This window comes from Myotis brandtii, unplaced genomic scaffold (genome assembly GCF_000412655.1).
Source record: "Myotis brandtii unplaced genomic scaffold, ASM41265v1 scaffold590, whole genome shotgun sequence".
Classification (NCBI taxonomy): domain Eukaryota; kingdom Metazoa; phylum Chordata; class Mammalia; order Chiroptera; family Vespertilionidae; genus Myotis; species Myotis brandtii.
Genome location: NW_005370224.1, coordinates 786,247 through 799,367, shown reverse-complemented (window position 1 = coordinate 799,367; position 13,121 = coordinate 786,247). Strand labels below are relative to the sequence as shown.

General features: G+C 34.3%; 1 protein-coding gene across 3 annotated transcripts in view; it reads left to right on the top strand.

The window, feature by feature from the left end:
- PIK3C3 (phosphatidylinositol 3-kinase, catalytic subunit type 3) overlaps positions 1–13,121 on the top strand; it is an 84,969-nt gene that overhangs the window by 18,962 nt on the left and 52,886 nt on the right. For all 3 annotated transcript variants that reach the window (XM_014550295.1, XM_005879335.2, XM_014550296.1), the window contains 3 exons: positions 6,875–6,961; positions 9,040–9,135; positions 12,154–12,225. In XM_014550295.1, the coding sequence (XP_014405781.1) occupies positions 6,875–6,961; positions 9,040–9,135; positions 12,154–12,225 (255 nt within the window). The remainder of the gene's footprint in view (positions 1–6,874; positions 6,962–9,039; positions 9,136–12,153; positions 12,226–13,121) is intronic.

The following is a 13,121-nucleotide window of genomic DNA, read 5'->3' as shown; positions in this document are numbered from 1 at the left end:
TGGGGGGGGTGGGGGGGGTGAAATAATAAGTATTTCTGTTTTAACTGATTTGTGAAAATAAAGGCCAGATTTCTGGGACATTCATTACACTTTCATTGTCCATGACCCAGCCTTTTAATGATTGTGGCCTTGAGCAAATCTGCCCATTGTTCCCATCTGCTCTGTTTTTCAGCTTGTCATATTTTAAGAGTTTTATGACTAGGATGCATATCCACCTGGGGTTTTGGATGTGACTACCAAGCTTTAGTGTTTGATTTATACTTGAATCCATGTCTTTAGACATAAAAGGTTAGTGCAAAAGCATGCTTCTCTACTGTCTCCTTTTCATTTTAGCATCTCTGCTTGATGCCTTTGGAATGTGCTTTAGTTTCTGTCAATTTGATTAAGAGGCCGCAAAGAGAAAGTAACAACTAGATGAAAAATGTTTTGTGGTCTGAGTGATACAGATAGGTGGGGGAATGTTGAACAGTGTGTAAGTGAGCATTGGTACAGTGACGTAGTGTAAGATGTGATGTTTTAGACTGGCCTTCAAATTGCCTGCATGGGGTCACTCTGGTTCAGGCTCCAGACCTCATTTTATAGCAGTGGGAGCTGGATTTTTCTAGTACATCCAGAAATAACTAGTTATATTGAGAAAAGGTTCGTGTCAATCAATTCAAATGGTTATTTACAGTTTAAAGCTGTAATAGTCACAATTCACATGTGGCAATTTAAGTTTAAGTTCATTAAAATTAAATAAAATTCAGAATTTTATGTTACCATAGTTACATTGTCATAATCACACTTTAAGTGCTCACTAGCCACATGTGGCTAGCAGCTATGCATTGGACAATGAAGAAATGGAATCTTTTCATTATTGCCGAAAGTGCGGTTGGATAGCACTGGCCTAGAGTGCCATTTTACTAATTTGTAATGGATGAGTAACCATGTTATTGTCTTCCTGGTAATCAGGTTATTTGTGTCTACTACACAGGACACCATTTTTCAATACCTTGGAAATTAAGTTAGTCTTCAGGAGATTGCTGATTCTTAGTGAACCATCAATCATGAGCTACCCTGAAGGAACCAGAAAGTTGTGTGAGATATTTCTCTCATTTTGGAGGAAGTGTTAAAAGGGCTTTCTCTCTTGACATTATCTTTCTAGTTGCAGGATTACTTGAACCTGCTGTCTGCACAATGTGGTAGGAACTTCAGGGTACAGACATGTGAGAACCCTTTACTAAGGATAAAAGTCAAGTAGAACAGATGCTGCCCTAGCAGTTGGTTAGAGTATTGTCCCCATATGCCAAGGTTGTGGGTTCGATCTCCAGTCAGGGCACATATAAGAACCAACCAATAAATGCATAAGTAAGTGCAACAACAAAGCTCTCTCTCTCTTCCTTTCTCTCTCCCTCTCCCTCTCCCTCTCCCTCTCCTTTTCTCTCTCCCCCTCTCTCCCTCTCTTTCTCCCTCTCTCCCTTCTTTCTCAAATCATTTTTTTTTTAACTTAGAAGAACAGATGCTGATACGCTTATAGAAACATTTTAGGAGCCACACAGAGAAAGCAGTTGCTAGTTTCTTTGTGTGAACAGCTAGAAAGTTAGTATTGGTAAAGAAGTCTCTTTTATTCAGTTCATTTAGATGAATCTAGAAAAGGGAAAAGATTAATTAGAAAATAAGGTTGGCAAATGTTTTGGCTTTAAGAAATATGATTTAAGAAATGAGTTTTGTTATAAGCTGGACATCATTTTTTGTTACAAATACTCGAATAGATTCAAATTGATGATTTATGTGGATTTTAAATTCTGTATGTATTCTATAGTTAGATTTTAGAGAAATGGGGAACATGGGATTATTCAAGGAGATGTTTTGAAAAATAGAGGCATTACCTTTCTTTTTATGCTTTTAAAATTAATAGAACTATCAAAACTGGTGGAAGATTTAAATACTAATAAGTTACATTATAACTGGGTAGAAAGATTGGTAGTCAAAAGACCTGATTTATAGCTCTGACACTGGCTCATTGAATAACCAGTTACTTCTGTACTTGTGAATATTTTTCATTGAAGAAGTGTGGGTAGTTGGGCTCTCTTTTCCCTATTTATAAGAATCATAATTATACCATTATTAACATTTTTTAGCTATTCTGAAAAAGAAACAACCTCAGAGCAGTTTGTTCATAGTATAGCACGTTAAGTGTACTCTTCTTGGGTTCTGAATACATTTCTACCTTGAAGCAGCTATGTGAGAAAACATTCATGTAAAAGTAGTTTAATAGAACACATTATTTAGTAAGACCTATTAAAAATCTTTTTCCTCCTTTTAATGACATAGTTTACTATTTTCAGAATATAATACTGAGTCCCTAGAGATAGTTTTGAGTTTATGTTAGGGCTTTTCTAGGGAAGTTATTATTCTTTGTAATATCTGTACTTGATTAGGTCTCCTAACCTAAGTGTCAGTTTTTCCATAGTGATAATGATTAAACTTGATAATCTTTATTTTTCTAACTTCCTACCAGTTCACTTATGAACTGATATTAGTTATGGTATAAACAGTATATGTAATGCAGTATTGGACTAAATTGGATAGAAAAGTCTCATTTTGTTTTATTTTCTTTCTCAATGTTTGTAAATGAAAATAATAACAGATTATGATGACCGATGCTGAAATTATTCAAACTATGAAACTTGCTTAGTGGCAACATTGACATCGAAATTACCTCTTAGCTACAGGTTTTTTTTACTAAATAATATGTGTAACTTTTATAAGCATAGCTTATTTGGTTGTATGTTGCCATTTTTTTCTGTCATAAAAGAAGGATTTGGGAATCTCTTAGAAATGTATTCCTGATGATACATAGTAGAATCTTTTCTATCAGTCATTTTGGTTTGCTTACTGTTGTCTGAGACTGTCTAAACTTCTCGATTTTTCTTGAAATTAATGGTAGCAAGTAGACAATTAGTTTGAGAGGGAAAGATTGAACCCTGAAATAATATTGATTTATGTCTGTCTTTACAGCTATAATTCCTGCCAGAAAAAAATAGAAGGTAACGTGGTTTTAAGACTAGATTAATCTCTGAGAAGTTTAGCTGAGTGCAACTTTTATGAGGCAAAGACTACTCTTCCTGAATAAGATTTCTATGTAAAGTTTCAAAGTAAAATTGAAGATTTGTGGCAAAGACTTTATTAATCAGGAAGCTGAAAGCACTTCTGTGCTACCTAAGAATTAAATACACAAGCATGTGTGCAAATTCTTTAAGAGACATGTACAACTCCTTTTTTACTTTCAGTAGTTGTTCAAGTGAATTCTTATATACAGCTGCATTTTGTCTTGAATTATAAATTACTGCATTGCTTGCATTTTATTTGATACAGATAAAACTCAGTGTCTTAATGTTTATTGAAGAGAATTATACTTTTTAATAATAGAAATTTATGAGTGAACCATATTGCATTATGCAAATAGACTAGCTGAGGGATAATGCTGTTCTGTTCAATGATTGTTTATTAATTTAGCTCAGTTGTAGTCTAGGCTCAAGGAAATGTTAAAGTTGAAAGAGTTATATTATGGCCTTTAACTGAAAGGAATTTAGAAGAACAAGATAGGAGGTAGTTCAAGAAACACTATCCTGTATGATTATGTGAGGGGGTTAGGGGGAGATAGTCTTACCTAATGGCAGTATCAGGCATTTTTATTGGGCAATATTCCTATAAATGCTTCAAGAGAGAATTTTGAACATTTGCATAGGCTCTGTGAATCTAAAAGTTTTCTGTCTGGTGACAGAGCAGAATGGATTTTTTTCTGCTTATTTGTGTGGTATTGTTTTTTAAGTGGCACAGAAAAAACAAGTAAAAAATATATAGCTTTGTCATTATTTTCCCCCTTAGGTTCCCTAAGAAAGCCTATGTGTATCTGCACCAATATCCCCTACTGTATAGCTACTTTTTGAGGAGAAATCCGTTTACTGTGTAACTTTCCTGTTAAAGTTTCTTGATAAGAGCAAGCTTGATGCCTAAAGCCTATAAATTTCTATATTATAGCAGTTTTTATTAACCACATGTTGAAAAACGGTAGCATTGCTTAATTTATATGGTTCTTCAGTTGGATCTAGATCAGCGGTTCTCAACCTGTGGGTCATGACCCCTTTGGGGGTCGAACGACCCTTTCACAGGAGTCGCCTAAGACCATCGGAAAACACATATATAATTGCATATTGTTTTTGTGATTAATCATTATGCTTTAATTATGTTCAGTTTGTAACAATGAAAATACATCCTGCATATCAGATATTTACATTACGATTCATAACAGTAGCAAAATTACAGTTATGAAGTAGCAACGAAAATAATTTTATGGTTGGGGGTCACCACAACATGAGGAACTGTATTAAAGGGTCGCGGCATTAGGAAGGTTGAGAACCACTGATCTAGATGAAAGGCCCTGGTAAGAAATAATTTGAGAGAACAATTACTTTAGTACCTGGCTTTCATTTCAGATGGTGAAGTAATGTTAATTAAGTGGGTTTTTATTCTTTGGGTTTTAAAATATGAGGTAAAATAACTTTATTTGGCATATCTTAATAAGTGCTAATTTTTGGTGGTTTTCTCAACAGCAGTCTTTGCACAATGAATTGTTTTTTTAAATAGCTTTAGTTTTTAAATAACATTATTTTTTCTTATTACAAAGATAATACACATTTTCTACCATGGTAGAAGATGGTTAAAGCACAGACACAATAAAAATCACCTCTGACCCTCTGCCCAAAAATAACCGTCATTAATATGTTGCTTGATATATGCTTTCAATAAATTAATATGTGTGTTATGTATGAATTTATTTATAGACTAGTGGCCTAGTGCACGGATTCGTGCACATTGAAAGGAAATTAATTAGAAGAAAGATTCGTGCAGTAATTATGTTACTGCAAAAAATTACATGTCAAAATAGTCAATATACTATATATAATATAGTTTTATAAAATTAAAACACGTGTGCGATTGGCGCCAGCGAGAGCTTTACATGTATCATGCATGTGTGAGTCAACATTTATTTTTAAATTGCCAGTGTGCGTCATATGTGTCGGAGGGACAGAAGGATGGATGGTCGGTCACTTAGCCTTTTATGTATATAGAAGGTATTTTTAAACTGTTATATTGTGTGTGTGTGTGTGTGTGTGTGTGTTTAATTGAATACTGCTCTAACACTTAATGGTGTCTCAAAATTGTTTCAGGTCATTTAAGATACAGCAGATCCTCAAATGATGTCATTTCCTTATAATGTTGATTAGATGCCATAGGAACCGAACTCTTGGTTATATCAGTTCGCCTTTGGTAAAATTTGTTTTGTTACAGGTCATTTTGTTTGAAGTCATAGAACCTATCAATAACTTTAAGTGAGGATTTACTGTACTAGTACAACATGTTTGTAAAGACCTCAAGTTTTTGCATAGTATAGATATGCTATAATTTATTTCAGCAATCTTCTGTGGTTGAATATTCAAAATGTTTGTGATTCTGTGCTTCTGTAAAGCTGATATCCACTTAAAGTTTTCTATTGGCTTGAAAATGGAAAGTGAGGCTTGTACTACATTTTTTTCTTTTGAAGGGTGTAACTCCTGTTTCTAGATTCATTTTTTGTATGTAGCTGTCTAGCTAGTTCTTTTGTTGAAAAGAGTATCTTTGTTGCATAGAATGGCTTCTGCTCCTTTGCCAAAGATCATTTAACTATAGTTATGTGGATATATTTCCAGAGTTTTTATTCCATTAGTATATTTGTCTGTTCTTTTGCCAATGCCAGACTCTCTTGATTATTGTAGCTTTATAATAATTCTTGATGTTGGGTAGTGTCAGCCCTCAAATTTTGTTATTTTCCTTCAATATTATGTTGACTGTTCTGGATCATTTCCTCTCCACATAAATTTTAGCGTCCTTTTGTTTTCTGCAAAATAAGTTGCTGGGATTTTCACTGGGATTACATTAAATTTATAGATCAAGTTTAATCAAACTGGAAATCTTTACATAATTTTTTGAGTCTTCCTGTCCATGAACAGGAATATCTCTCCATTTGTTTAGTGTTGTTTTTGTTTTTTTTTAATTTCATTTATCAGAGTTTTGTGGTTTTCCTCATATAGATCTTTTACATATTTTGTTAGATTTTTACCAATTTCATTTTTCTGGGTGTTAATATAAATGCTGCTTAAAAAAAATAACAGCTTTATTGAGATATCATTTACATACCTCTGTTTTTATTTTCAACTGGAGGCCCAGTTCACAAATTCGTGCACAGGTGGGGTCCCTTGGTCTGGCCGGCAATTGGGGCTGATGCAGGGGCCGGCCGGCTGGGGGAGGTACCGCGGGAGGTTGGCCCCAGCAGCAAGCTAACCAACGGCCAATCTGTGAGGAATAGGGCTTCCTCCTCCCCCTGTCTGGGTCTGGGGTGCAGGTGAACCAGATTCGGGGCTGTTGGGACCCCAGCAGCAAAGTCTGGGTCAGTGCGCATCATAGCTACCAGCCGGTCCTCCGGTCATTCCGGTAGTTGGGTTGTAAGGGTCGCTTAGGCTTTTATATATATAGATTTCATGTGTTTATTGCTGGTACATAAGAAAGTAATTGAGTTTTGTATATTAACCTTATGTTCTGCAACCTAGCTATAATTGCTATTAGTTATAGGGGTGTTTTTGTTTTTTTTTGTAAATTCTTTCATATTTTCTACATAGATGGTCATGTCATCTGTGAACTTAGACAATTTTCTTTGCTTCTCAATCTCTCTTATTACATTAGCTAGTATTTCCAGTATGATTCTGAAAGGGTGTGATGGACATCGTTGTCCCCTTTCCACCTTCCTTTCTGTGAGGTCTGGGTTAAAATTTTCTTCATTATATTTGTTCTGCAGCTCACCAAAGCCCATCGACAAGGACACATGGTGAAAGTAGATTGGCTGGACAGATTGACATTTAGAGAAATTGAAATGATAAATGAGGTGGGTTGTATCCCTTTTTTATTTCAAAATATTTTCTCTCAGCTATCTAAATCAAGAATTTTTTGACAAGATTTATTGCCAGGTATCTATTGGGGCTATTGAATAAGTGTAGTTTAGGGAGTTCTATGCTAGTAAGTGAAAATGTGTGATATATGCCTTTCTTATATCTCAATGTTATAAATAGGTAGTGGATATAGCAAGTGTCTTAAATATATAAGTGAAGCCTTTGTGAGTTTGATGCTTCATTTGTGTGTTCTATCTCCATTTGGCAGCTCATTATGTTCAAGTTCAAGTCAATATTAGATACATTTATCAACAGTGGTACCTCTTCATTTCAGTTACCTTAAATCATCGTTAGCAAGTTCTCTCCCCAGTTAGATACTTCTTGTTTTACATACTGCATATAGGACTCTGCACCCTTAATGAAGTTGTGTGGTTCAAGTAGTTGATTTATTTCTTGATTTTATGTATTTGTATAGAACATGTTTATTTAAAAGATGATGTCAATGAAACTTCCTGAAAGTGAGAACACATATTTTTCTTTTTTGTGTATTTACACTGAAATACTAGATGTCTGGTCTAACATTCAGTATCAAGATAGCAGAAAAAAACAATTATATTAATTACATTAGGGAAGAGGAGTATCAATTTTGTGATATGCCTAGCTTATAGAGACATCTACAGATCATTGTTCTTTGAAAAGTATTCAGGAGGTGGAGAGAGAGAGAAATTTTTCATTTTTATAATGAAGACTTGTAAAAGTTATATCCCGACATTACCTTTTAAAAAAATTAGTGGTGTTTAACCATTTATATGCAGTATGAATATGGGCGTCATTCCCAGATTTATTCATACTACATTCTCATATTCAAACTGTAATAGAAGTTAATTTTTGTGAATTTTTATAATGGTCGCATTCCAAAAATAGTTTAATCAAAATACTTCGCTATTATTTTTTTATCTTTCAACTTCTCCTACTGGGGATGTGCCCACAACCCAGGTACATGCCCTTGACCGGAATCAAACCTGGGACCTTTCAGTCCGCAGGCCGACGCTCTATCCACTGAGCCAAACCGGTTTCGGCCAAAAATAGTTTAATCAAAATACTTCGCTATTATTTTTTTATCCTTCAACTTAGGTTCCCTTAGGGTAGAAAATGTAACGTTAGGGCTTACTTTGCCCAGCCTTTCCCATCCCCCCTCCCCCCCATAAAAGATAAGAGACCATTAGTTACCCTGATAGAGTATAATATGCTTTATAAAGCTGAAAATTTAAGTGACCTCCTTAGACTTTTATATGATTTTATACATGTAGATTTAAAACCATTTAAAAAACTTTTTTGGGTCAAGACTAACCACCTTTTAGACTTCATTTGATTTTCACTTCTTTAACAACATAGTATTTGCTTTTTTAAGGGGACAAGTTTATACACAGAATCAACATTTCTTATGTTAAGGTGGAAGTAACTCTTTTCCAGTATACTTTAAAAAATTTGATAAAAATTTACAAATGCCTGCACGTCATCTCAAGATCGCTTATAAATTTTGAAAAACTTATAAAGTTTATATTTGTTAGGTCAAATTACCTCAGTCCTTAGTTTTCACACTTTAACTTTTGATTTTTGTCATAATTGTATTAATTGATATAGTTAGATTTGTCATATGGTTTAAGGATGAATTTTTCTTTGCTTACAATTGTTAGAAGTACAAAACATCCTTATTTTTGAAAGTAAATAGTTCTAATGCAGTGTATACATAATATCATCAAGATTTTATTTAATAAAATCCAAACTACTGAATAAACCAACGATGTCATTAAGTTTAGGAGAGAGTTGTAAGTGACTAGTAGACGGTACTGGGTAAAAGAGTGGTGCTGTGTATAAAATAGAAGTGCTGCATGAAACAGTGCATTTATAATAACGAAATGAAAATTTGTCACATTCTAAGTTGTACCTGATAGATCCATGTATTACTGAATTGGGAATAATGATACATACTGATTCTTTAGGAGAATGTTGAAAATGGTTATTTTTCAACATTATATATGCAGAATTAATAAAAATCTTTTTTTTTTTTTAGAGTGAAAAACGAAGTTCTAATTTCATGTATTTGATGGTTGAGTTTCGATGTGTCAAGTGCGACGATAAAGAATATGGCATTGTTTATTATGAAAAGGTATTTGCCTTGGAACTGTTATGGTCTCTAAAGTAGAGGGGAGGGGAAACATTAAAAAAAATTACTGTTGTTCCTGCTGAGATGAATTATTTGGTTGTAGGATAGTAGAAGACAGCTGTCAGGTGCAGCTGTTTATGTATGCACAAATCATCCTGTAGCTCCAAGATTACAAAAGCTGATCATTCATAGAATGCAGTTCTGGGTTACAGAATTCAATAAATATGCAAGAGATCAAAAACTTTTTGATTAATTATTCTGAAAAGTGGCAAGTAAGATATTAAAGCAATAGCTTTATTAACAATTAAAATTCATTTGAAAAGTAAAAAGGGGGATCATGCTTTTTTTTTAAGTAGTATGCTATTGAACATTAAGGATTGCTTGTTACTTGAGTATTTATATATAATGTAATGGAATTTTATATGTGATCCAAACATAAGTATGCTTATGAAAGACTTCACAAATCTACATTTATTTATATGTAAAATATATGCAGAATTAAGAAAATAATGTTATCAATAGGCTGAGTGATAACATGCAATTCTGGATTTCCTCTGCTTTGCTCATTACATGAAAGAAAGTGGTGTGTGGTCTGACATGTAGCCTCTAGAAAATACCTGTGTCTTAAATGCTTATTGAAGGTTCTTTATTCAAGTACCACAAAAATAACTGTATGCATAGTTCAAAAAATATAAACCAGATATCTACAGTCATTGTAGAAATAGTAAGACAAGTGCTTACATCAGTACGAATGAGGACAGTCTTTTAATATAGGACATAATAGAAAAATATTTGCTCTAGTATATAGCTAAGCTTATCCCATATAATAAAAGCCTAATATGCTAAGTGCCCGGTTGTCCAGTCTTTCGTTCAACCAATCAAAGCGTAATATGCTAATGATATGCTGCCACTCCTCAACCACTTGCAATGATGTGCACTGACCACCAGGGGTCAGACACTCTGACTGGTAGGTTAGCTTTCTGCTGGGGTCTGGCCAATTGGGACTGATGGGCCAGACACGCCCTGGAGCCCTCCTACAGTCCCTCCCAGCTGGCCAACCTCCCTTGCCCTGATCATGCACCAGTGAAGTCCCTCGGTTTGGCCTGTGCCCTCTCGCAATCCGGGACCACTTGGGGGATGTCGGAGAGCCGGTTTCAGCCTGATCCCGCAGGCCAGGCCGAGGGACCCTACTGGTGCAAGAATTTGTGCACCGGCCCTCTAGTATGCGGTATATATGTTTATTAGAAGCAGCACTTTTAAATCACATTTTAACTTTAGTGTGTTCAAGCTGTCACAAGTGATTTAAAAAATATGTATTTATAACTATAATTTATTATTTGAAGGATGTATTTATAATGGAGGTATAGGGTTTGTATAGTTAATTTATGATCACTTTTCTGGTATTTTTCAAGTGAATATTTATATTTTTCCCCTTGAGCTTATATCCTTTCTTTCTAGTAAAAGATTAGGAAACATTAACTTGTTTCAGCTTTTTATTTTATAAATGATATTTCTTGGGAGGGGAAAGGAGATAGAAAGATAGACTAACATTGTTTATTAACTTATTAGAAAAACGACTTTATAAAAAGAAAGGGAAATGTAGGTGAATGAAATTTTGTCACCAATACATTCTAATAAAATTACATTTTATACTTTATGCCATATGTAATTTCATTAAAAGTGTTATTCCCTGCCCATATGGAGTTTATATTGCAAAAGCATACTGATGGAGGTGGTAATTTAAAACATTGGAGATGTGAAGGATCTTTTGAAAGACTGTTTTGATAATAGATGAAATAATAACAGAACAGAAATTAGAAGAATTTCAAGTATTTTTGAAAAGGTTCTTGACCCCTTTCTACTGCTTCTTGAAAAATTGTCCATAAATTAATGCCTGTGTACCCATCCTGTCATATTTCCACTTAGTGTAAAGATTGCTGGGCCAGTGTATTGAATCTAATGGAAATAGACTTTCTTGTCACCTGTCTTTTGTGACAGATAGCCTTAGTGAAGATTACTTGTCACAGTTGGGCTGATAAATGTGTTTTCTGGTATTGTGACTAAGAATCAGCCTGTTAAACAATGGCTGTGGGAATTCGTGGTTTTCTAAGACTCAATTACTGGACTAAAGTAAAGTCACAGTACTTCCCCTCCTTCAGTCTCCTGATTTTGTTGCACATATCTAAAATTGAAATTATAGGAGCATTTGGAAATTGACAGGAAAATTTGATGTTGGGTATACAATTGTCAGAAAATGAATTTTGACTTTAATTAGTTTAGTCTTTTCCAGTTCTTATGCAGTGACATTTTATTATCCTAAATTACCTTTCTTGCCCAAATTGGATCAAAATTTTTCAAAAAATGATAATACCAACAAAATAAGACAGCTTTATTTCTTAAGAATTGATGGACTGATTCTCATTATTCAGGTTTGCATTGTGTTGAGTAGCTATCCCTCTGAGAAGCCATGCTGCTGAGTCTCTAGCTGTGTATAAATCTGAGTAACATTAACCCCACGCTTATAATTCTGCTTCTGAGTGAAACTCAATTGTGGTTATTTGAAGTTGCCAACATCTAGTTAGTAGTTTTTGGAAGTGATGAAACTTATCCATTGTATTGTATTTTAATTAGCTCTGTGATTTCTTATTCTAAGTTTGACAGTTTGAACATATTATTTTTCACCTCCTGTCATTATAAACAGTTTTAGAAAAAAAGACAAAAACCATCTGCTGATTTCCAGACTTCATATCTCTAAAAAAAACTATATTACAAATTTGTATTGTTATATTTTATTTTTCTTGAAATATTTTATCAGCAACAAAAGGTAAAAATATATTTTAAAATGTAGTTGAAAAAAAATAAAATGTAGTTGAAAGAAGATTAATTTTTGAAAGGAAGGAAGGATGTTCATTAAATAGAATTAAAGTACATTGGAGTGTACATTAACATGTATTGTTTTTTACCATTTGGTTAAATTTTATTTACCTTCTTATTTTGGAAATTTATTACATTGTAATCCAGGATGGTGATGAGTCATCTCCAATTTTAACAAGCTTTGAGATAGTGAAAGTTCCTGACCCTCAGATGTCTATGGTGAGTTATTATCCAATTTCTTATGAAAATGCTCCAATCCAGAGTGATTGTGACTTAGATCGACATCATACACTTCTTTTTAAAAAGTATATAAGTACCTCAGTTACCTAAAAGTGATTTATAAATCCACTTCAGCTATGTGGAATCAAGTTCAGATGGGATTTTTATCAGAAACTTTAACACATAAAAATAAGGTCAGGATAATGTAGTGTTGGGGAGCCATGTTATTTAGATTATGAAGAGCCAGGCATGTAGTCATGCAGTGAGGACTTAGGGGAATAGGTACAGGCACACCTTGAAGGTACTGCACGTTTGGGTCCAGGTTACCACAGTTAACCATTTGTATGCCATAAGTGTCTATAGACACAAACGGTGGACCTTTCATAAAAATAAGGTCAGGATAATGTAGTGTTGGGGAGCCATGTTATTTAGATTATGAAGAGCCAGGCATGTAGTCGTGCAGTGAGGACTTAGGGGAACAGGTACAGGCACACCTTGAAGGTACTGCACGTTTGGGTCCAGGTTACCACAGTTAACCATTTGTATGCCATAAGTGTCTATAGACACAAGCGGTGGACCTTTTTTATTTATTTATTCATTTTTAAATATATTTTTATTGATCTCAGAGAGGAAGGAAGAGGGAGAGAGAGAGAATCATTGATTGGCTGCCTCCTGCACGCCCCCCACTGGGGACCTTCAGTCCGCAGGTCGACGCTCTATTCACCTGTCCTAACCAAACTGGCTAGGACGAGGTGGACATTTTTTAATTAAATTCAAAATATCGTGGCAGATAACTGGTTAAGTGGATATCCCAATAAAGTAAGTCACAGGAGTTTTTTGGTTCCCTGATCTCTGCTAGCTTTAAACATTTCTTCTGCAGCTTTCTCACTTCTTCC